This window comes from Gadus morhua, chromosome 12 (assembly GCF_902167405.1).
Source record: "Gadus morhua chromosome 12, gadMor3.0, whole genome shotgun sequence".
NCBI lineage: Eukaryota > Metazoa > Chordata > Actinopteri > Gadiformes > Gadidae > Gadus > Gadus morhua.
In genome coordinates, this window is record NC_044059.1 from 9,400,666 (window position 1) to 9,422,317 (window position 21,652).

Here is a 21,652-nt window from a genome sequence, read left to right on the forward strand (position 1 = left end):
GTTGGTTGGTCACATATGTTGGTTTGCTGGTCAGGTTTGGTTTGTTGCATTTTGTTTGGGTATTTCCAACATGGTAAAGATGGTTTGTTGTTCCCAGTATTTGTTTTGTCTGTCTGGGTTAAGTTTCCTCCGTTCTGGCTTGGTCGGTCCTTGTGATTTTGGTACTGGTTTTCTGTCCAAACCATATAATCGCACATTTTCTAATCTTCCATACGCTACACTAATCCCTTTACAGATTTCATGATACTTACTTTATTCTAATAAATAACTTTATCCCTTATCATGTGTGGATCCCGATCTTTGCTCTGACCCGAGCCTCGTCTTAATGCAGCCAAGGAGATGGATATCAACACAATGGGAGAGTATTATCAATAATTATTCGATGATTGTGTTGTACAATAAAACACAGTAAAGATTCAATATGAATGGCAAAATAAAGAATAAGAATAAAATATGTGTTGGGCAAATTATAGAGAAGCTGAGATTATAGATTTCATATCAAAAGGTGAAGGGGTGAAAAAATTTAAGAAATATATTTAAGAAATATAGGCCTACTCAAAGCCCAAATCATTGATATCATAACCTATCCAATATTAAAGAAATTTGAATTTGAATGGTAACAATTCCGTCTGGTGTTAAATCCTCGTTCTCGTTTTGAACGTCTCACTCATGGCCGATCACAGTGTGTTCTTTCTGATTAGCTCTTATTGAGATCACCTGTCACGCACCCCTTTATTAAAGGTGAACACAATGGGTTTGGTTTACTTTGCATCGGCCTGTGTCAATCGAGGTTGAGTTTAGGGAGTGTTGAACGTTTTCGATCTAGATAGCAGATCACTATTGTCACTTTATACAAACTGGAAGCATGCGTTGTTGCGTGTTTGTTTTTGTGGGCATTTGACTGAGCAGCCCAGACCAATATTGCTACCAGCATGGCACTTCGAAACAGACCACCGCAGTGAGTAAAAGTTATCTTCCTTTATTAAATGTTGACGTTTTTGGGCTGTCTCCTCGGACACAAGCCATCAGTAACCCTGATCTTTGCACCTTGACATGCATGTTGCCGCTGTTTGTTAACCTAGCTTTGCTGATTTGTATCTTGTGGGGTGTGTGTGTGTTTTTCTTAACAGGTGTTAGATGACTGACTGACAAGATCTATGGGGGGGCCCCCTTTGGGCCCCCCCATACCAACTTAGTCTTCAAAGGAATCTAGTGCCATGGGACTCCAGTGTCTTCAAAACATCCTCGGAATACATGTGTATGAATGGTCCACCGAAGGGTTGATCTGGAAGCCACCACGGTCCATGCAGTAATCTGCTGCGTGGGCCGTAGTGGCTTCCAGAGCCATCTTTCGGTCTTGGTCAGAATTTGTTACAGTTGCCCTTCAATGTAGCAGGCTACGGGTTTCTGAAGAAGCCTGCTTTACGTAGCATTGGAGTACAAATATTGTGCAAAATGCTCATGTAATTGCACTAGCACTAGTAACCTGTAGATTAGCTTAGTTTAACGTCATTCCGTGCTGTCTCTGTCAAATGTGTGGCTTACTTTAAGTCCACAAGGCCCTCTGGTAAACCACGTTGGAACACCCCTGGACAAGGTGATTAGTCACTGGGTGTGTGCTAAAGTTTTGTTCCATTTTTCACTAGTTGGTTAAGGTTTGGTAGAATTGTTTGGATGCTAGCGACGTGATGCGTATGTACAAGAGCCTACCGTGGCCAGGCCACAGTTGCGACGGTCACGGCCAGATGGCCTAGTGTGAGTGCAACCTTGATTGCATTTGTATACTGTTTACCATTGGATGTTTATGCAATTTGTCTTAATTCATCCGCAGTAAAGCTGCATTTGACTATTCCAGGGTCGTTTTGTACAGTCTTTCAATTTACCATGTTGACTAGTTTGTGGGAAGTTTTTTTTTTTTACTCTTGCTTACAATCCAACGGTTGTGACCACTTATGCACCTGGGCTGTGAACCTTGCAATTCTAGTTGAATATTTGTACACGCAAGCTTGTCCATTTCTATCGCCAACACTAGCTTCAGCATTTCCTTGTAGGCCATTAGCTGACTTGTGTATTGGAGCGATGATTTGGGTATTTTAAGATGCTTGAAAACCTAAAATAAAGCAAAATGCGTGTCTGGTGTGCAAGAGCCAATATGTTGGCTTGCAGTAGTCGAGGAGTTGCCCTAGGTCGTAAGCCATCTGGAGGTTGTGGCAATGGAGGCTTGTGGTAGATCTGCCATCCAAGAAAGGTTAATTCTTCTGAAGCATGATTAATAGAGTAAATTGACTCTATTCATATAGAACTATAAAATCCAAGACTGCAGCCAGTAACTTGGATCGCAATATGTGGAAAGTATTAGTCTTCATTTGTAACAACAGAATAATTAACATGACTGACTGGGTTTCTTGCTAGAAAAGTCTATTCAAATCGGCTAAATATAATGAACTAAATGAATAGCCATGAAATGTTGTCACTCATACTAATGGCAAATACCCTCTTTCAGTTGGTGGTTCAACACTGATGTCTCTCTAGGCTTGAGGGAGAGCTCACAAGTAAATTACACGAATGTCCTGGAGCAATTGGGAATACACTTTTATTCAGTCTACCTGACCAGGGACATCTTTGAACTATAGGTCACCTAACCCAAACTTTTCACTCTTGTTAGGTTGTCCTTTTCTCTTGTTTTAACCCGAAAGGGCTGAAATATCAACATTTCAGGTATTCTGTTTGGATAATGTGCAAAACTTGTGGCTTCACTAATAAAAAAAATTAACAAATGTATTTTTCTTAATGTGGCTAAACTATTTAAAGATTTGTATGCAAAATATTTCTGCTCAATTTGTGGTCAATGAAACTCTGAAATTTTTTAATTTGATAAAACACAACTATGGGTTAAAGGTATTTGCTTTGGGCATCTTTTGATATTTTTAGAATCTAGCTCCATTGCCGTTAGAAATGGTGTCTCCCAGTACTGCGAAGTGCTTCCACAAGTTTAAAAAATGGGCAGAAAAGGAACTGCCAACTAAATATTTAACATGGGTAGAAAGTTTCCATGGAAGGTCTTGGCTGCTGGTTCCCAACACGGCTCCACTGTTAGCCTGTGACCTTGCGTTTAACTTTATTCGACTTTTGGTGACTTTCACAAAAGAGAAATGAACTGGTTAATTCAATAAACAAGACATTTCATGGTACCATTTTGAACTGTTTGTGGTTATTGCATTAAATCCATATGCTTAACTTTTCAATAATGCATATCAACGAAACAATCGAATGAAATAAATAGTTCAAGCAATTTGTGGGACTTGGCTGCTTTTACAATATTAATCATTTTGGGGGTTATTTCAGTCTCTCAACCTGCAGGTCGTGCGAAGAATCATGTGAATGGGAATATTCTATAAATGTCTTGATATCATCTTTCGTCTCAACACTTCTGCTGCAGCCGCTGTTGAAGCGTATGAGTCCTTTGAGACCCCCTTTGATAAAAGGGGTTCTCAAAAGTTGACCCTCAGTCACCTATTGCATCACTTCCTTTAGGGCTTCGGCCTCCTAATTGACCATTATAGTATAATTGAAAAGAAGTATACTTTTCGCCGGATCTGAATTGGAACGTGCTGCATACTCAAATTTTGGCTAGTAAGTACGGACAGTACGGGTATTGGAACACGGCACAGGTTCGAGCGTGTGCATGGGTTGAATTGCGTGTGTCTCACGCCGAATGCATAAGACATGAGAGCCCTGTACTTACCTGACACAAACCAGCACCGCAAACGTTCTCTCCCGCTTGAGATGACGCCTTTCTTTATAAGTTCATGGGTCTGATTCGCCGATTTCCCATGCTGATATCCCCGAAGATTCTCGGGCATCTTCGACAATTTGGCTATAGATTGTCTCATTACACGCTAAATAATATAATTATAGCCTATACATATATATAGGCAATATATATAATTAGGCAATATATATATATATATATATATAGCATTTGTGGTTTTGGCATAAACATAACTAGGGTGCACTGTACTATCTGCGCACACCCTTTCTGAAGCCTCTCTCTCTCTCTCTCTGTCCCTCCCTCTCTCTCTTTCTCTCGCACCGTTTTGTGGAGCACGTTAATTGTCTTAGAACACTCCCATTCAGAATGCATTGGTTTACATTTCGTTCTGTGTAACACGCAAAAAGTCGGACTATCGTGCTCTGGAACACGCTTCAATAGATGAACGTTCGTGCGCAGGAGCACGCAATCGCGTGATACCGGGTTGAATAATGATTCATTTTATTTGTAGAGCACTTTACATTTGAAAATCTCAAAGTGCTAGAGTTTAAGAGAGATAAAAGGGTTGTTAAAACATATACGTATACAGTAAAAGAGAAATTAGCAAAAGGCTTTTTAAAAAAAAAAAAATAAGTCTTAAGGTTGTATTCTGTGGGGCCTTCAGTACAGTACAGTACTTCAGTACAGGTTGTCAGGGAGAGCGTTCCATAGTCTGACCAGACCGTTCTGGTCTGGTAGAAGGAACTGATTTGGTTCCATTGGTGGCTTCAGAGGATGTCATCTAGCTACCCCTCCACTACAGGGCTTTGTATGAATACAAACAGGTTTCACATCTTTCCACTAAAACTGATAAATAGGGGAGCACTTTCAACTATAGGTGGATGGAAAAGGGGCCTGTGGACTTGTATGTCAATGACCTAGAGCGGCAGTCTGCTCAAATACTGGATCCACTTTTTTATTTTGCCCGTAATAGAAACCGGCCATTGCATTTGCTTTGTCGTTACTAATTGCTTATGTTGTTGAAAGGCGTGGCAATGATTAGGAATGCTTTTAGCTGCTTTGTGTTTAACAATGGATGAATCCGATGATTACATTGGTGAATCTAAATGTACAGAGCTGGGGAAATTGAAACAATTAAAACAGACAAAATATCAAATGAGTTAGAATACAGTTTGAATTAAAAATCGAATGGGATAGTATGATTCTACTACGTTTCGTTACATTAAAACAAAAGCGTCCATTTAGGATGCAGTGCCTTACATTATGTTCATTGAACAAAGTAATTCAAGTGTAAACAACTTCAAAACATAAGCAAAGCAACTGCTTTTAAGTGCTCCGATATAAAAAGAGATCGAAGAAGAAAATTAGAAAGCAAATCATTCGATTAAATTAAATACTATAAGGCAGTACTTTTGGAATCATTTCGCCACAATTCATGTAAACATTAATTTTACACTATTTAATGCATTCTTTAGATCCCAATATTGTTTCCGCATCAATGTAGGCTTCATACAGTTTGAGGTATTTCTAAAACAAGGTAAAGAACTGAATTACTGAAAAAAAACGACCATCACAATCAATATAACCTAGATTTTATTTTGCAACCCCTTGTAATATTCATGAACTTCATGAGGTTTGTCCCTTTTGATTCAGGCCACATGAAGCAACCACAAACACGCTATTTCCGCCACAAGAACAGCTATCATAGTATTCAATGTTATGTTTCTATGCATCCAAAGGATAATAAATACGCTGTATTTGCATTCATTTATTACATTATAAGGCAAACAAGGAATGGGAATAAAGCTTTTCAAATAAAATGTCTTCTCTCCACCTTTAAAGATATAAGTATTTCTCAGTATTTATAACATTACTTGACATTCTACAAAGTTTTAAAAACACACGCAATCCATCGGCATTGACAAATATTGAATATTCCAATTAGAAAGCAATGTGTGTCTGATTCTACACAGTAAGGTATTACAAATATCTAAGTACAACCCCGTGAATGTGGGGATTCTACATGCAGTTATTATTTCGTCCACATCAAACCCTTATTAGACTAGGGATCAGGTCTCTGTTATTTTCATACAGGAAAAGGAATGCAGTAAAATGGCACAAAGGTTGAGAGATTCAAATTAGGCAGCAGCATGAGCAGGAACATCAATTGGGGAAAAAGTACCTCATTGGAAAAATAAGGTTCAGTTTGCATAATGTAACACACAAACGTGCATTTCCCTCACACGTGCATACACACATTAATACAAGCAGTGACATTCAGTGTGTATGTACAGCAGTCCATACTGAAGAGAAAGCTATTAGGCACATGACTGCAAAAGCACACATACAAGTAGACACACATAAACACGCAAAGTCAACGCCTTTCACACCTTTTTTTTGTCTTTAGTACCATGTACAATAATTATTTTCTTAAATAAAAATATCCAATGATGAGGTTGTTGTTAGCTAACACAGACACAATCCGTGACACCACACGACTATCGTGACACACACACACACACACGCACACAGTCTGTGATGTTGTGCCCGTAGAAGCCCTACCTATCTCTAGGGGCTAGGGGCTGGGTGCTAGGTGCCAGCGTTGCGCGCCCAGAGGGCGACCGTCCGGTCTGCGGAGGACGAGACGAAGGCCAGGTCCCTCGTGTGCCACCGGGACTGGATCACCTTGCCGTCGTGTTCCCCGGCAACGGTCTGGGGCAGCGGCTTGGTCAGGTCCCCTGGTGAGGGGGAGAACGAGAACGCAGCGTGAGGTAAGGCTGGGTAAAAACATTGATTCATCAATGCACTGCAACTTATTTGTTCTCGATTCAATTTCGATTCAGATTTTTTTTTTAATCGATTATTTCCATAAATAAAAAAGAAGCATACTCAGTGTGATCTAGAAGCGAGTATGCCTAAATGTACATGCCCTTTTGTATTTGTCCATGTTATGATTATTACTTTTATGCTGCAAGTTTAGCTCAGGAACAATACTATACAATGATGTTTTCCCTTTTTGCTAGTTAAAGCACAATGAAATGGTTAATTCATTATGAAATGGTTAATTCTAAATAATATTTAGGTATTTTTGTCATCTTCACTTATTATTGAATCGATATCGAAGCAATTGGATCAATATCAAATCGAGATCGAATCGAATGAAGACCTAAAGAATCGAATTCTTTAGGTCAGCCCTAGCATGATGTTAGGAACTGTCCTCCAGACCTAAATGGTCATGGCACTCAAAGATAAGGCAAGTTATCATCCAACTTTCCTCATTGATTCATGTATTCAAATTAGGATCAGGGTTTCATCTGATTATCTTGACCGCTTCCCCAATAACATCTATTACACCTTTACCCAGACTTTCATTCGTTTTGCATGACTAAGCCTCCTCGCTGACCCCCAGAGGTAATTTACGGAACTGCGCTCCCTGATTTGCATGACCCACACACACGGTAAAAGCGGTAGGAGTTTGGAGCAGGTGCATGTGCAAACAAAGGGTTCCACGAGAGGGTTCAACGCTTGTGGTTACTGGATTTGTATTCTGTACTAATGACCATATTGGGAGTACCGCGACGTTGTGGTCCCTCTTCCCCGCCCGTGGTACCTTGCAGGTCGGTGACCACCACCTTGTGGTCGTAGGAGCCGGTGAGGAGGTAGTGGGCCCCCAGCGAGAAGCGCACCGAGCGCACGTCGGAGCTGTGCGGCCGGTAGGTCTGCACCATGCGGCCCCCGCGCACGTCGTACAGCATGCAGCTGCTGTCCTCCTGGCCGGTCGCTAGGAGACGCCCGCTGGGGTCCACGGCAACCGACGCCACCGCACTTCCTGGTTGTGGGAGAGATGGGCTGTGATTGGTTGAGGCTTAAGGTTGATGCTGGCGTTTGTTAAAATTTGTTTGAACCTTGAAAAAAAATAAATAATAATAATTCTGTAGTAAACCAGGATTCATCGAGTAAATGCTTGGCTACGTTCACCTGCACTCGCCGTGTGCATCCACTGACACCACTGCCAAAACTTTAATGAAACTTTTATAAGTGGACACGCTCCTGATTATCAAGAACAGACTAATGACGTTTGCACTAGCGGGCGGCCCTAGCTCAGGAGGTAGAGCGGGTTGACTGGTAACCGCAAGGTTGCTAGTTCGATCCCCGGCGCCTCCTAGCGTGTGTCGAGGTGTCCCTGAGCAAGGCACCTAACCCCAACTGCTCCCGACGAGCTGATTGTCTCCTTTGCATGGCTGACTCCGCCGTCGGTATGCGTGTATGAATGGGTGATTGTGTGGCAACATTGTAAAGCGCCACTGGTTACAGATAAAGAGCTATATAAATGCAGACCATTTACCATTTTTATAAACCTTGCCTGTAGCCGGTTTGTGCTGCCCGGATTTAGTCTTTGGTTACTCTTTTCAAAATGTTAAATATGGAAATGTGTCTGTCTCTAACTGGCAACCAGTTAGAGACAGACACATTACTGTAATTCATTATTTTTGTTTTACAACATGTAATATAACAAAAAAAGCTGAAGGAAGACCATTCAAAAAAATAAAATAAAGCACAAAAACGACCAGGAACGACGAGCGGTTTGCGAGAGGCGTTGTGCAGATCTCGGAGGGCCTCACCAGAGCCGTGCAGCGAGGTGCCCACCACCCGCACGCAGCTGGGCACCCGCAGGTCCCAGAAGCGCACCGTCTTGTCCTGGGAGCCCGACGCGATCATCCAGCCGCCCCACGTGTACAGGGACAGGATGTGGCCTGGTAGGGCGCCACAGAACAAAATGGTGGTCAGAGAAGACAACATACATTTAGCACTGCAGAAAATACACACACAATCACATTACATTATGTAATATATTTTATTTTAACTAGAGGTTTGGCATCTTATTTTAGGATGAGAAGATTCACTTTTATGAGGTGAATCTTGATGAAACTTGTAGTTTTGTTGAGCAGGTCGTGAGTAAGGTGAAGCTATGCTTTAAAATGGCAATCTAAAATATATGTTTCCTTCACTTTGGCCATGGATTGGCTGATAAGTGTTTATGTACCTTTATTAGTCCCAAGAGTTACAGATATAGCATCGCCAAAGACAGAGTTGATAACGGGCTTTAGGTTCAATCGCCATAGTGTCACCTCAGACAGTGATAGCGCATCACTTTATCTTCATTTACAGTAAGCTCACCCAGAGGTTTACGACAGGTTTCCAACGTCCCCGTCATAAACCTCTGGGTGAGCGGTCAGGAACCAGCGTCTAATAATAAATACCGGTACATTTTATTCATGGGCACCTTTTTTGACACTCAAGTCACCTTAAAAAATCAAAAACAATCAATACATCAAACAGTCATAAGAGCAATCAAAAAATAGATTATATAAAAATAATAAAACAGTGTACAAAAGAGGAACGGGTCATTCCAATCCAAAGGATGCAACTGACTTAAAGGGAGCAGGCTTGTCTGAATAGATCAGTTTTCAGGTGAGATTAATGAGCGTCAGAGTGCGTACCGGTGTGTCCACTGAGCGCGTGCAGACCCTGGCCTCTCTGACAGTCCGTGATGTAGATGTTGCAGTCCCCCGCCCCCGCGCTGATCAGCGACGCGCTGCGCGAGCCCCCGCCCTCCATGAAGGCCAGGTCCCGGATGGTCCCGTCGTGCATGCTGAACTCCAGGTCCGGCCCTGCATCACACACACACACATATCATAGACAACACACACACGATACACAACACACACTGCTCTGGAGGTAGAGCAGGTTGGCTGGTAACCGGAAGGTTGCCAGTTGGATCCCCAGCTCCTTCTAGCCGGGTGTCGAGGTGTCCCTCACCCCTCCTGCTCCCGACGAGCTGGCTGTCGCCTTGCATGGCTGACACCACCGTCGGTGTGGGAACGTGTGTGTGAATGGGTGAATGTGGGGCAATATTGTAAAGCGCTTTGGGTGGCCACTGGTTAGAAAAGCACTACATAAATGCAGTCCATTTACCATTCACACACACATCATACGCAACACACAAAACACACACACAAAGATTTAAAGCGCAGGCAGAGATTGGGGATTAAACCCTAAACCTTCCGGCAGGGAAATGACCCCTACACACTATCCACGACTGGTAATGGGTGCTTCCTTAATGGGAAACTAGGGAAATACTGGGGCCTATTTAGACTGTAACTGATGCATTGAATGGAAGTTTCCTTTATGGAAAGCAAGTGGGTCCCACAGCCAAGAAGACAGACAGACAGACACACACACACACACACACACACACAGGGCTGCGGCCGTACCTGTGGCGTTGCAGGCGTCTGCGTTGAACGGCAGGACTTTGACAAACTTGTCGTTGGAGCCGGTGGCCAGCAGCTGGCCGCACTGGCTCCAGGCCACGCAGTAGATGGAGCCCTTGTGGTGCTTGTTCCTCCGGAAGCGAACCACGGGCTGCTTGATCGCCCGGCTCGGGTCGCTGCGGGCGGACGGGCGGACGGGCGGGCGGGCGGACGGGCGGACGGGCGGACGCACACACACACACACACACAGTTAGTGTATGTTTGTAGTGTCGACTTCTATCGAGAAGGGTGATCAATAAAACTCAATCTTATCTTTATATTTTTATCTTTGTATTTTATATGAAACAATGTATAATTAATTTGTCCCTGATCAATAAAATAAATAAATTTGTATTTCGGATTCGTACGGCCGATACGACGTGCGTCGCGTACCTTGCAGGGAGGGATTCTGGGTAGGCACACACCCGTAGTGTTTTAGAGTTGGAGCCGACGGCGTAGAGCGCCCCTGAGGGGTGGAAGGCCACGGCGCGCACCGCCTGCGTGTCCTCCAGCTGGTTCACCTTCACGTACTGCGGCTTGGACCTGGGCCCCCCCGGTGGCTGGGCGGACACGGAGAAATACAGGCCAATCAGCATTCATGTGAATGAATAGGAGGGCAAGTGAACTGCTGATTGATAGTGTGTTCTGAGAATCGCCACAAACACTTCAGGTGGAGTTCGCTGTCCACACACACACACACACACACACACACACACACACACACACACACACACACACACACACACACACACACACACACACACACACACACACACACACACACACACACACACACACCTCAACTGGATCGTAAACACATCAATTTTCTCCAACCCCACATGGCATGTGAAAGGGTTTATCTCCAAATACCATTTCCCATGAAGATTTCCCAGTCTATAAATAGCTGCAGTATATATTACTAAAAAATATAAAATGACCTCACTTCTTGTGATGCGTTCCGCGTGACTAAATCCTCCTGAGCGGCCGAAGAGGTGGACTTTGTCCTCTCTGCCCTGATGGTTCACAACAACACAAACATAAACAACACAGATACAGAATTACTTTTGAATTCAGTCAGAAAGTTAGAGATAACAAGATCACTCATTTAAAAAAAAAAATACTAAAATAGAAAACACAGCGGCAACGTCTATCAACTATATCCAAATATACATAGGGGTCCTTATTATTCCAACATTATAATCTGTCAAAGGAAGAACACGAAAACCGGGACAACAATGTAAATAATCCTTTATTTGTTTATTTTGGCTTTATTGTGTCATCCCTGACTGTTTATGTATTTTAATGTAAGCCCCAGAGTGCTGTTCATATTTTACATAAAAATGGACAAATAAAAAATCAATCAACCAAACGTCCCCGACAGACTCTTACGCTTCGAGGATGGGCGACTCGACGAAGGAGGGCCTCCCCCCGTGAGAGCTGGTGCTCACGGGCGAGCTGCTGGCCGGCCTCTCCTGGCTGGGGCCCCCCGCCTCCGGGTGGTCCGCTCCCCCGTTCCAGTGGGCGGGGGTGAGGCGCCCGACACCGGCCTCGTCGCCGGCGGGGTCGATGACCGCGTTCATCTCCTCCAGCTTCTGGATGGACCTGGGGAGGGACGGCAGGACGCTCTGGTGCGGGGGCTCAAAACCTTTGCTGGGGAAGGGCTAGGCGGCACATGAGGGAGTCTAGGAGGCGAGGAAAGTGTCTAGAGCCTCTTTCACACATACAGTAGTTTCTAATTGATTTATACTTCTCTTTTTTAATCTAAATCGATTTATATTTTAATGTCGGATTCATATCTGAAATGTCTGACCTTACTGAAGGTCTTTTTCTCCCTTTATTTTTATAGTACATGTGTAATTTAATTGAAGGACTTTCATTATATTGTTTGCATGTATTTCTTCACTATAAATTATACTGTTTTTTTTTCTCTGTAAAGCATATTGAACCGCTTGATGTAAGAAATGCGCTACACAAATAAAATTGCCTTGCCTAGTTCCTGGTAAATGACTGGGAAAACCTTTCGGGCACCACCAGCGATGCTTCTTGGGCCCTTTCACACGTGGCCAATCATTGCCGGAATAGATGGGCCAAGGGACGGACCGGCAGATGGCAGTGACGCAACACTTCATCTCATTACTATGGTTGCCATCAAACTCCCCCTCTGCATGAAGCGCCCTCATTTTCATCATCCCAGCCAAGCTAAGATTTCCAGGCATATCGATCCCTGTTCCCATTCACACATATTCTGGGACATTTCTGGGATAGAATGGATTTGTAAACAGGGCTTCGATGCCTACCTGTGGGAGGAAGGATTCTGGGGGTCTACCTGTGGGAGGAAGGTGTCGACCTGCTGGAAGGAGGGGTATCCTACCTGCTCAGGAAGGTCTCGGTGAGGTTGGCCTGGTCCCCCGGGGGGGTCTCGTGGGGCTTGACCCCGCCCTCCAGCAGCATCTGCTGGTACAGCTGCTTCTGCTGCTGCTTCTGCTCCAGGTGCTGCTGCACGCGCAGACGCTGCCTGTTGTACTCCTCCTGGGCCAGGTCCACACACTCCCCGCGCTGGGGGAACGCACACACACACACACACACACACACGCACACACGCACACACGCACACACGCACACACGCACACACACAGGTTAGCACAAGCACACACACATGCATGTGCGCGCGCACACACACACACACACACACACACACACACAGTCCCTCCACCCCACACACACGCATTCATGTGCATAAACATACACTCGCTCCCATGCATGCATGTGCACAAACATACCGGTATACACACTCCCATGCACACACACACACACCAATTTATTTTTTGTTTCTTTCTTATTACCTCTTCCCTGTCGATGCTACAGGATGTCCCACTGTCTTTCGCAGGGGCTTGAGGGGTGCGCACAGGGTTTGAACCCTCTAGGCCCTGTGGGTGCCTCCTGAAGGAAAATGAAGAACGGAATACATTCAACCCATCTGCATCTCAACTGGGGAAAGTCTTTAACTCAACTTTAACTTCTCAACAAGTGTTGAAAGGGCCAAGTTCATAGTCAAAGCGCCATTGTTACCGTGATCTAGTTTGACTATAGATAAAATGCACAATAACCAAGGTTAGTAATTCAGTAATTGTCCAAAAGGTGGAGCCATAGAGCTCTCAAAGAGCAACATGATCAGAGGACAGGGTATAGTAGCATCCTGTTTTTTTCCATCTACTATAATACTATGAAGGAATGTGAGGGAGGCTTTAGTCAAAAGAAACATACAGATCATACTGATACACGTCATTAAGGAGCAGGGAGCTGTTTGGCTTTTTGCTCCAGGATGCCGGCTGGTAAATTGGAGATCAAACCTAACTAGTAATTAAATAATAAAATAATAAATAATAAAATAATATAATACAATTATTGTAACCAGTCAAGTAGTAGGGGATAAATCGCCGTTCAAACATGCACTCCAGATGACCCCCAAGGTCGGGGAACCCTACCCCAGCCGATACACCTCCCCCCCACCCCTCACCCCCTGTTGCTAGGCGACAGAGGTCAGACTCAGCACCACTCGCGGCCTCACCTATCGGGCGAGTCGTCCAGCTGGTGAACGTGCCTCTCCACCATGCTGCGGCTCATCTCCTCCTCCTCGGCCCCGCCCCCTCCCCCCGGGCCGCCTCCCCCCCCCCCCCCTCCTCCTGCGCCCCCCTCCCCCCTGCACCGCCGCCAGCCCGTGGCTCAGCCCGTCGAGCGCCGGGTTCAGCGAGCGCGACATGTAGCCGTCGGCCGACTGCGGCCGCGGCCGGCCGGGGTGCAGGCTGGGCGGGGAGGCGGGGCCCCAGGGCGAGAGCCGCTGGAGGAGCGGCGCCAGCAGGTCGGCGTGCCCCGCCCGCCGCGGCTTGGCCAGCCGCTCCACGGCGATGTTCAGCGTCTTCTGCTGGAAGGCGCGGGCGAAGGCGCCCGGCGGGAGGTTCTGCAGCCAGGAGAGCAGCGACAGGTCCAGCTCGTCACAGCCGTTGCCGCACAGCACGTCCACGCCTAGGAGCACCTCGCCCTCCGAGATCTCCTCGCCCGTCGCCTTGCTCTGTCGGGGGGGGGGAGAGGAGGAGGGCGGTCAGCGGCTGAAGAGTGGCCCCCCTCACCCTGACTGCTCCCGACGAGCTGGCTGTCGCCCTGCGTGGCTGACGCCGCCGTCGGTGTGTGAATGAGTGCATGAATGGTGAGCGCTTTGAGCGGCCACTGGTTACAAAAGAGCGCTATATAGATGCACTACATTTACAATTTAACTATGTGGAGTGTAAGTGCTCTTTGTGCATGTTTAGCTTGTTTATAATACTGAAATGACTCCTCTGTTGTCTGTTGAATACTGATCACAATGATGAGCACTGGAGCACATTCAACACTTCCTCGATTAAGGAAGCAGCTCCTAATTTGATTTTAAATGCTTTTCGATGAGCTGGAAGTACCACCAAAGTTCCCACACCACAATATGTTACTAAACAAAATAAAATGAATAATTCAAGCAGTAGAGCAAGCGAGCTCACATGACGCATGACGAACGACACAAAGTGAGTCATCGAACCAGTGAATGAATGAACTTCACGCGCACACACATCAAGGCTGAACGATTTTGGGAAATAATCGGATTGGGGTTATTTCGACCGATAATGCGATTGCGATTTAGTATGCGATTTTTCTTTTTAAAGTTCCTTATGTTCCTAATTATAGACTAAACAAGCAATAAATCATATAGTATGACCAACACAACATTGGAAGAAGTCAACATATAAACTGCTCTATCCTTTAGGCCAGGCCAATGTGTTTAGATTAATTGATGCACGAGTTGATATTTAATCATCTTTATTTAACTATTGAATTGCAAAAGTCAAATCGTTTGCGATTTGCTCTCCGGCGCCCTCACCTGGCAGAACTCCACGCAGCACTCGTACAGGATGCCCTTGATGAGCAGCTGGAAGAGGCGGTTCCCGCTGGCCCGGAAGCCCGCCTCGCTCAGCTTGCGGTCGGCGGGGATGAACTCGGCCACCATGGGGCAGCACTCCTCGAAGCAGTGGACGCGCGCCGTGCTGGCGTTCCAGTCCTTGAACTCGGCGTGGTGGGTGAGCCGCGGCAGCGTGAGCAGCAGACACAGCTTGCTGTAGTCCTCCCGGCTGGGGCAGTGGTCCTCCAGGGAGTGCAGGCAGCGCACCGCCTGCTGCATGCTCAGCTCCAGCTGACGGGGGATAGGAGGAAGACGTTTGGCTTAAAGGGGACATATTATACAAGCGCCGGGTGTAAATGTGCAATTATGTGACGTCACAGTTGGGCGTGTCCACCTCGCCTGGAGCCACGAAGGGCAACATGCCTTGCTCAAGGGCACTTCGATGCTGTCGCTGCTCCACTGCCTCGGTTGCTGTTAGCCAGCACAATTGTTAAGCGGCCCAGTCAGCTGTGAGTGGAGTGCTGACAATGGGCTTTTTCCAATCACGAGGCTGCTGTAATCATCGTTCCTGGAAGGAACTGGTATTATGGGGTGTGGATGTGCATGTGGATGAATGTGTGTTTATCCTGCAGACGCGCGTGAACATGCATTCGTGTGTGCCAGCGTGTGTGTGCGTGTGTGCATGCGCGGGCAGATCTGACTTTGGACAGCGTGTATTGGGGTAAATCTTGCAGGGGTTGCAGTACGTTGTGAGGGTCCTCCGCTGCTGACATGGCGTTGTTCACACACAGAGCCTCCAGGAACTTCTGCTTCAGGATGATGTACCGAAACCTGGAAGAAGAACGCATAGATACACATTTACAGATACTTGTAGCCAGGGTCATTTATATGGATTCTTCCATTTCTATTGATTTTGCTTAATTCTGTTGAAAATGCATGATAATCATTTATGGGGCATGAGGTGTACATGTTTTTTAAATGTATCTGCTCAACACGCAATGTTATGTGAACAATGTACAGCAAAAGTAAAAACACATAGCCTTCTCATATTGTTAAGACTACAAAACGGGAGATCACTTTGTTACCTTTTCTTGTCAAACTTCTCCATGCCTTCCAACGGTTGAATGAACTGCATCACCTCATCCCATTGGCCGTCTAGAATGAGTTGTCTGGTGAAAACAGCTAATTGTCAATAGGCCTTTCAAGTGTTCAAGTCGTTTTATATACTGTTGTTTATAAAATGTTGTTTTATATACTGTTAGACAGTAGTGGTTATGTGGGGCAAGGTCAGGACGCTATCAAATAAAAGATGCTTGAAAAAACACGGAAACGTATTGTTTAGGTATCAGAGATACCGTATCAGATATAAGGTGAAGGCATCTCAAAAGGAAGGAAAGACTATACAACGATATTGGTCTGGTCAAACTGTTCAAAAGTCCACAATGTTACAAAATAATTAAAGAAGATTGGGAAGGCAGGACCGTCGAGAGGGGGTTTGAACAACAACAACAACAACAACCAGCCCAGCGACCCCGCGCTGACCTCAGGAAGAGCATGTCGTCGGAGTAGAGTCCGTTGATAACGCCACTCTCCTTCTCGAGCGCCAGCATGCCAATGTGCAGCTTCCTGCTGCTCAGGAAGTCCAGCATCAGCTTCACCACCTCCGCCTCCTTGATGCTGATGGTCTCCTCCGCTGTCATGGTTACGGGATCGCTGGGGGGGGGGGGGGGGGGGGGGGGTCACGGTCACTTGCTATGGGGAGGGTGTGACAGGAAGAGAGGTGATTGATTGAAGGGTTAAAGGTGTGTGTGTGAGTGAGTGAGTGAGTGAGGGAGTGTGATTAATAAACCATTACAAATGTCCCGATTTAAATTCACAGATATCACTGCTATTAATCTAACGATGTTATCGTTAATTGTTGTCCCTCTAAAAATAATTGGTTATGGATCAGTGAATTCTGCACTTGTTCATTTTCTGTCTGTGTGTTTAGTGTATGTGTGCTGTAATTGTTTACAAGTTGTAAAACGACAGTACATTTTGTGACACCGAAATTAGGCTTGTGAAATTGTTAAAATATTATCATTTAGACTGATCTGAACTCATTATAACGCAATGTAATTTAAGAATCTATGATGTCTAGGTCGTACGTCTCTCCATGCAGGTCTAGTCAGTGTGAAGGGCTTTAGTGTATCGCAGCACCATGCATCCAGATGGTCCGTCCTCACTTCATTAGAAAACACTGAGCTCGTTTTTAAAGGTAGGCCGGGGTACCTGGACATACGGCTGGATATCTGCAACACGCTTGCATTTGCGGGCGTCCGCAACTCGTTGCATCCTCGCTGGCATGATACAACACTAACATGACAACCAGCTAGAAGCTTGCAACCAGAGCCTTGCGGCAAAATATGCCTTAATTGTTCGTAATCGATGCCCCACAGATAGTAATAATGTACAGATATGCCGACTGATGCATTAGCAGGTAAACGCCGACGACATGGCCACAGCCACCCACCACGCCACCCCAAACGTGAAGCACCCGCAATTTAAAACTCACTCACCTGTCAATCCTCAACGATAACGAGCGCATGCATACGAATCTGCAGCTTCCGCCAGTCTGTGCATTTCTTGCTCTGGAATAAATTCCTTCCTAGGTAATTCATGTGCGTGTGCAGTCAAAGCCTCGGATGTCCGAGAACATACCACCCTGTTCTACCGCATTTCTTGTACACAAGCCACACGGTTGCTAAGAGCGTACACCACCGCACACCACCCGTTTACACTGGTGGCGGTGCCGGACGCGACACTCACCGCTATGGCGGCAAGGTGCGCTGGAGACTAACTTAATTTTGAGTGGTGCTTCTGCTGGAGGTTTCTGGCGTGCTGTGCTGCTGAAATGCTGTACGGGATTAACAACAACAATAAATATTTCATTCCTTAAATAAGCTGTAGCTGTTTTAAGGACTGAACATATTTATTGTTGTTCATCATGTTAAGCACATATTTCATCAAAAGGGTCCCTTAGTTGGGGGGGAGGTGTTGGGCATGTCCCAAAGTGGTTGTAGCATGAAGAAATATCCTACTTGTTGGCTCATAGTTACATTGCTGGGAAGAACGAACATCATAGCATTATTAAGGTCGGTACTTGATCAAATTCCAAGAATTTAGGTCCTTTTAATAGAGATAAAGAACATCATGATTTTTTTCAGTTCCCCCCAACACACGCACTCACGCGCACACACGCTACACACACACACACACACACACACACACACACACACACACACACACACACACACACACACACACACACACACACACACACACACACACACACACGCAAACACAGTAGTACAATTATTGATTCAATAATACAGGCCTCCTGCAAAAAATGTAGTCCTAGTAGACCGTCCCCATCGCAACTATTTCGATTCAGGTGCATTCATATTCATGAGATTGACCCAGAAACAGTCAGAACTCTAAAGTAGTTCAGTTAAATAAATCTTGGCTGTAGTTCTTTCGGTCTGCGGGACACAAGAACAAGACGCATAGTGACTGAGGTCATGCTTAGTTTAATGGAAAAGGAGAAAAGCAAAACCAAACCATTTTTCCAGCAGTAAGTAGGCCTACAGCATCCAACGAACATGTGTATTCTAAATGCTTACGGAAAAACAGCACAAAGTCATTCTTAATACAATTTCATTCTGAAAATTAACATTCCCTCAGTAATGGATTTATTAAGAAAAAGCAGTAATAGGACATACATAGAAATTTGAATCTTAAATGATTTAGCCTTTTTTTTTTGTCAGGAGCGTCATATAGATAAAAGAGAGTAAAAAATCTCAAACTGCATCGAATACTGAGCCTTATTTGGCCCTTCAATATTTGATCAAGCTTATTCAATTAGAAAATATGTACTTTTTAAAACTTTTTACATATCATCATTTTGTGTTATTTGGGTCAGTTTCCAATTGTGTTACATTGGACCGTGTCCGTGTAATCGCGTAACCTTGTTTGGGTTATAATTTTGAATATTCTCCATTGTAGGATTTTTTCGATAGAACATTCACCACAAAATAAGCTTTAAGGAGAATGTTTGATAAACAAGACAAGATAAAATAGAATAATTTAAAAAAGACAAACATAGGTCAAGATATCTTAAAAGTTTCCAAATACTTTCAATATGTAAACAGTGGCTTTTGTTTCCGTGAAGCTACCATGAAACCTTATATGTTAATAGAGGATCTAGTTTAAATTATCTTTACAATGATCCTTAAAGTGATTCAAATAATTTATACCATGGCTTCTTGTGAAAAATGTAAAGCACCCCATATTAATGCATCTAGAGAATTGGGACTTTTCAAGTTGAATTAATCATCATTTTAAAAGTGCTTTACATTTTTAAACTGTTGTTGCTTAATACTGTAATGAATAATACTACAGCAATGAATACAAATAGCTGATTCAATTTATGTTGTTATATTAATTCCAGATTTACTGAATAGGAATGCTGTAGGTGACACCAATAAGCCAGGCCAGGAATGCAGGTTATCTTAAACATTCCCTAATCCTTCTAAGGTGTGCAGTTGGTATAGCATCTGAAACAAGAAATTTGCATCACCGCTAACTGTTTTAGGAGATTTACAACTCTGCAAATCATCAGCTGCTTAAAACTCTTAAAATTGGAGCTCCCATAACCCCTGAGAAATCACTACCCAGAATTCCTTGTAACGGTAAACATGCAAATGCTTGTTCCCTTTTTTTATTCATGCAGCTGTATGTTGAGGCGGTAAAATATTAACTATTTGCCCATATTTAAAAAAGTCAGTTAATGTAACAAGATTACAAACACGACAGAGGAATATTGGAATATGAATAAATTCATTATAAAAACGTCTTTCTTTTTCTAAAATGAATCCCATTCTACTTTGCCAGGTCGAGAACCACGTTTTTCTGAAATTAGAAACCACGGTCTGTCGAGTGACTTAAGTAGGAGTTTATAGAAAGCTTAAACCGCTCTGATTTGAGGACACTCACACATACTGTGTGGCTGACACTACTAGCTGTATGCTATCATATCTTTTTGGCCCTTGTCGTTTTAAGTACCCTATAGAAAGTGTTTTACCCACGTATAAAAGTGGGATTTTTTTTTCTTCATATGTACAAAACGTCTTGTGTATGGTAGTGTATGGCATATGTCTCATAACGTTCAACTCTTTGCACTGACATAATCCTTAAAAACTAAAACAAAAATGAGGCCACAAATAAACAGATTTACATGAACAAAAAGTTGTATGTACATGGATGTAAAAAAAACATTCAGTGCTTTATATTATCAAAGGAAACTGCTGATCATTCAAACGGTCTCTAGCTGTAAGTTTGTTAACTTTTGGCACATCTGAGGAAGAATAAGCAAACACCTAAAAATGGCAAGTTACACAGTCAAAACGATTGACTCAAATCAAACCACTTCTACAAACACATATTTGTGCTCAACATTTACATGACGTTTTTTTAAATAGTGCCATAATACATTCCAGTTATTCTGAGTCCTGTTCCTTCTACTCTGGAACTTTGTTTAAATATAACCCTAAAACAAAATGAAAGGAATGTAACAGGATTGATTAAAGTCAAAAGCACAAAACATAATGCCGCTCAACAAACTGGCCTTTGCAGGTGTTGGAATCGTCATGGAGATGTAGAGTGAAGTGCAAATTGAAACGAAGATCAGGTTCTGTCTGAGGAGGGCGTGGTTGTGTTGTGATTAGCTTCAAGGCTGATTTATACCTCTGTGTGGAATATCCCTGGAGGAACACGGTGAGTCTAACTCACCTGCGTGGACCGTAATGCACCTCCAACGACCCATAATGCACCTCTCCAAAAAATGTAACCACCGTATAAACCATGGCCATTGAATGCCTTGTTTATCCTTCTACATTTTTCGGTTATTTATTATTTTATGGTCAGTCATTTGGAGGAGGTTCACCAGTATTAGATGTCAACATTAAACATTGTCTTTTAATTATTAAAGATCTCGCAGATGTCGCTGAATTCTTCATGGGTAGAAATCCATTTGAAAGTCCTTTCAAATGGATGGTTTGCAATGAGCCACCCAGAATCACGGCTCATTACAAACACGAGTACCGACCGCTGTACCCCTGACCACCGCATACCTCCAGGGGGTCTCGATCCAGCGCAGACGCATCACTCTTTAGCTCAGTCCTTCAGAGTGTCCATTAGGACTTAGCGGGAGGTACCACTTTCTTGGGCGTGGGGGGTTTCTTGGTCTGCCAGAGGTGGCCGTGTATGGTGAGGGCGTCCACGCTGGCGGACATGGTCTTGGCCGGGATCTGGCTGAACTGCTTCTTGTCCGAGTTGTACTTGAAGAGCCCCTCGATCATCTTGCGGTTGATGCTCTTGGGCCCGATGCCCGTCAGCTTGGTGATGTCGTCGGTCTCGGGGCAGTAGGTGTAGAGCGAGCGGAACTGGCAGCCCGCGTCCCGGAACAGGACCAGGAAGCTGTTGGCCTCGCACTTCTCCATTTGCTGGGGAGGATTGTTGTTTATAAGTTATAAAACAGGATTAATAGGACATGATTAGTCAATGAGAATATGTTTCATTTGACCTTGTATTCAATGTCGTCATGCA

General features: G+C 44.4%; 2 protein-coding genes across 2 annotated transcripts in view; both read right to left on the reverse strand.

Moving 5' to 3' along the window:
- Nucleotides 1-5,347: 5,347 nt before the first annotated feature.
- LOC115555722 (WD repeat-containing protein 47) lies at nt 5,348-17,833 on the reverse strand. Its single transcript, XM_030372725.1, has 17 exons — nt 17,566-17,833; nt 16,550-16,720; nt 16,093-16,176; nt 15,754-15,838; nt 14,990-15,298; nt 13,771-14,152; nt 13,652-13,730; nt 12,927-13,023; nt 12,455-12,639; nt 11,473-11,685; nt 11,027-11,096; nt 10,477-10,643; nt 10,048-10,220; nt 9,274-9,444; nt 8,395-8,526; nt 7,383-7,601; nt 5,348-6,510 (listed from the first exon to the last, which is right to left on the reverse strand). The coding sequence occupies exons 1-17, from the start codon at nt 17,592-17,594 to the stop codon at nt 6,362-6,364; spliced, it is 2,715 nt and encodes a 904-aa protein (XP_030228585.1). The 5' UTR covers nt 17,595-17,833; the 3' UTR covers nt 5,348-6,361.
- Nucleotides 17,834-18,556: 723 nt separating this feature from the next.
- camsap2a (calmodulin regulated spectrin-associated protein family, member 2a) overlaps nt 18,557-21,652 on the reverse strand; it is a gene marked incomplete in the record, with an annotated part of 39,512 nt that continues 36,416 nt past the window's right edge. Inside the window, 1 exon segment of the mRNA XM_030372723.1 lies at nt 18,557-21,549. Within this exon segment, the coding sequence (XP_030228583.1) occupies nt 21,241-21,549 (309 nt within the window).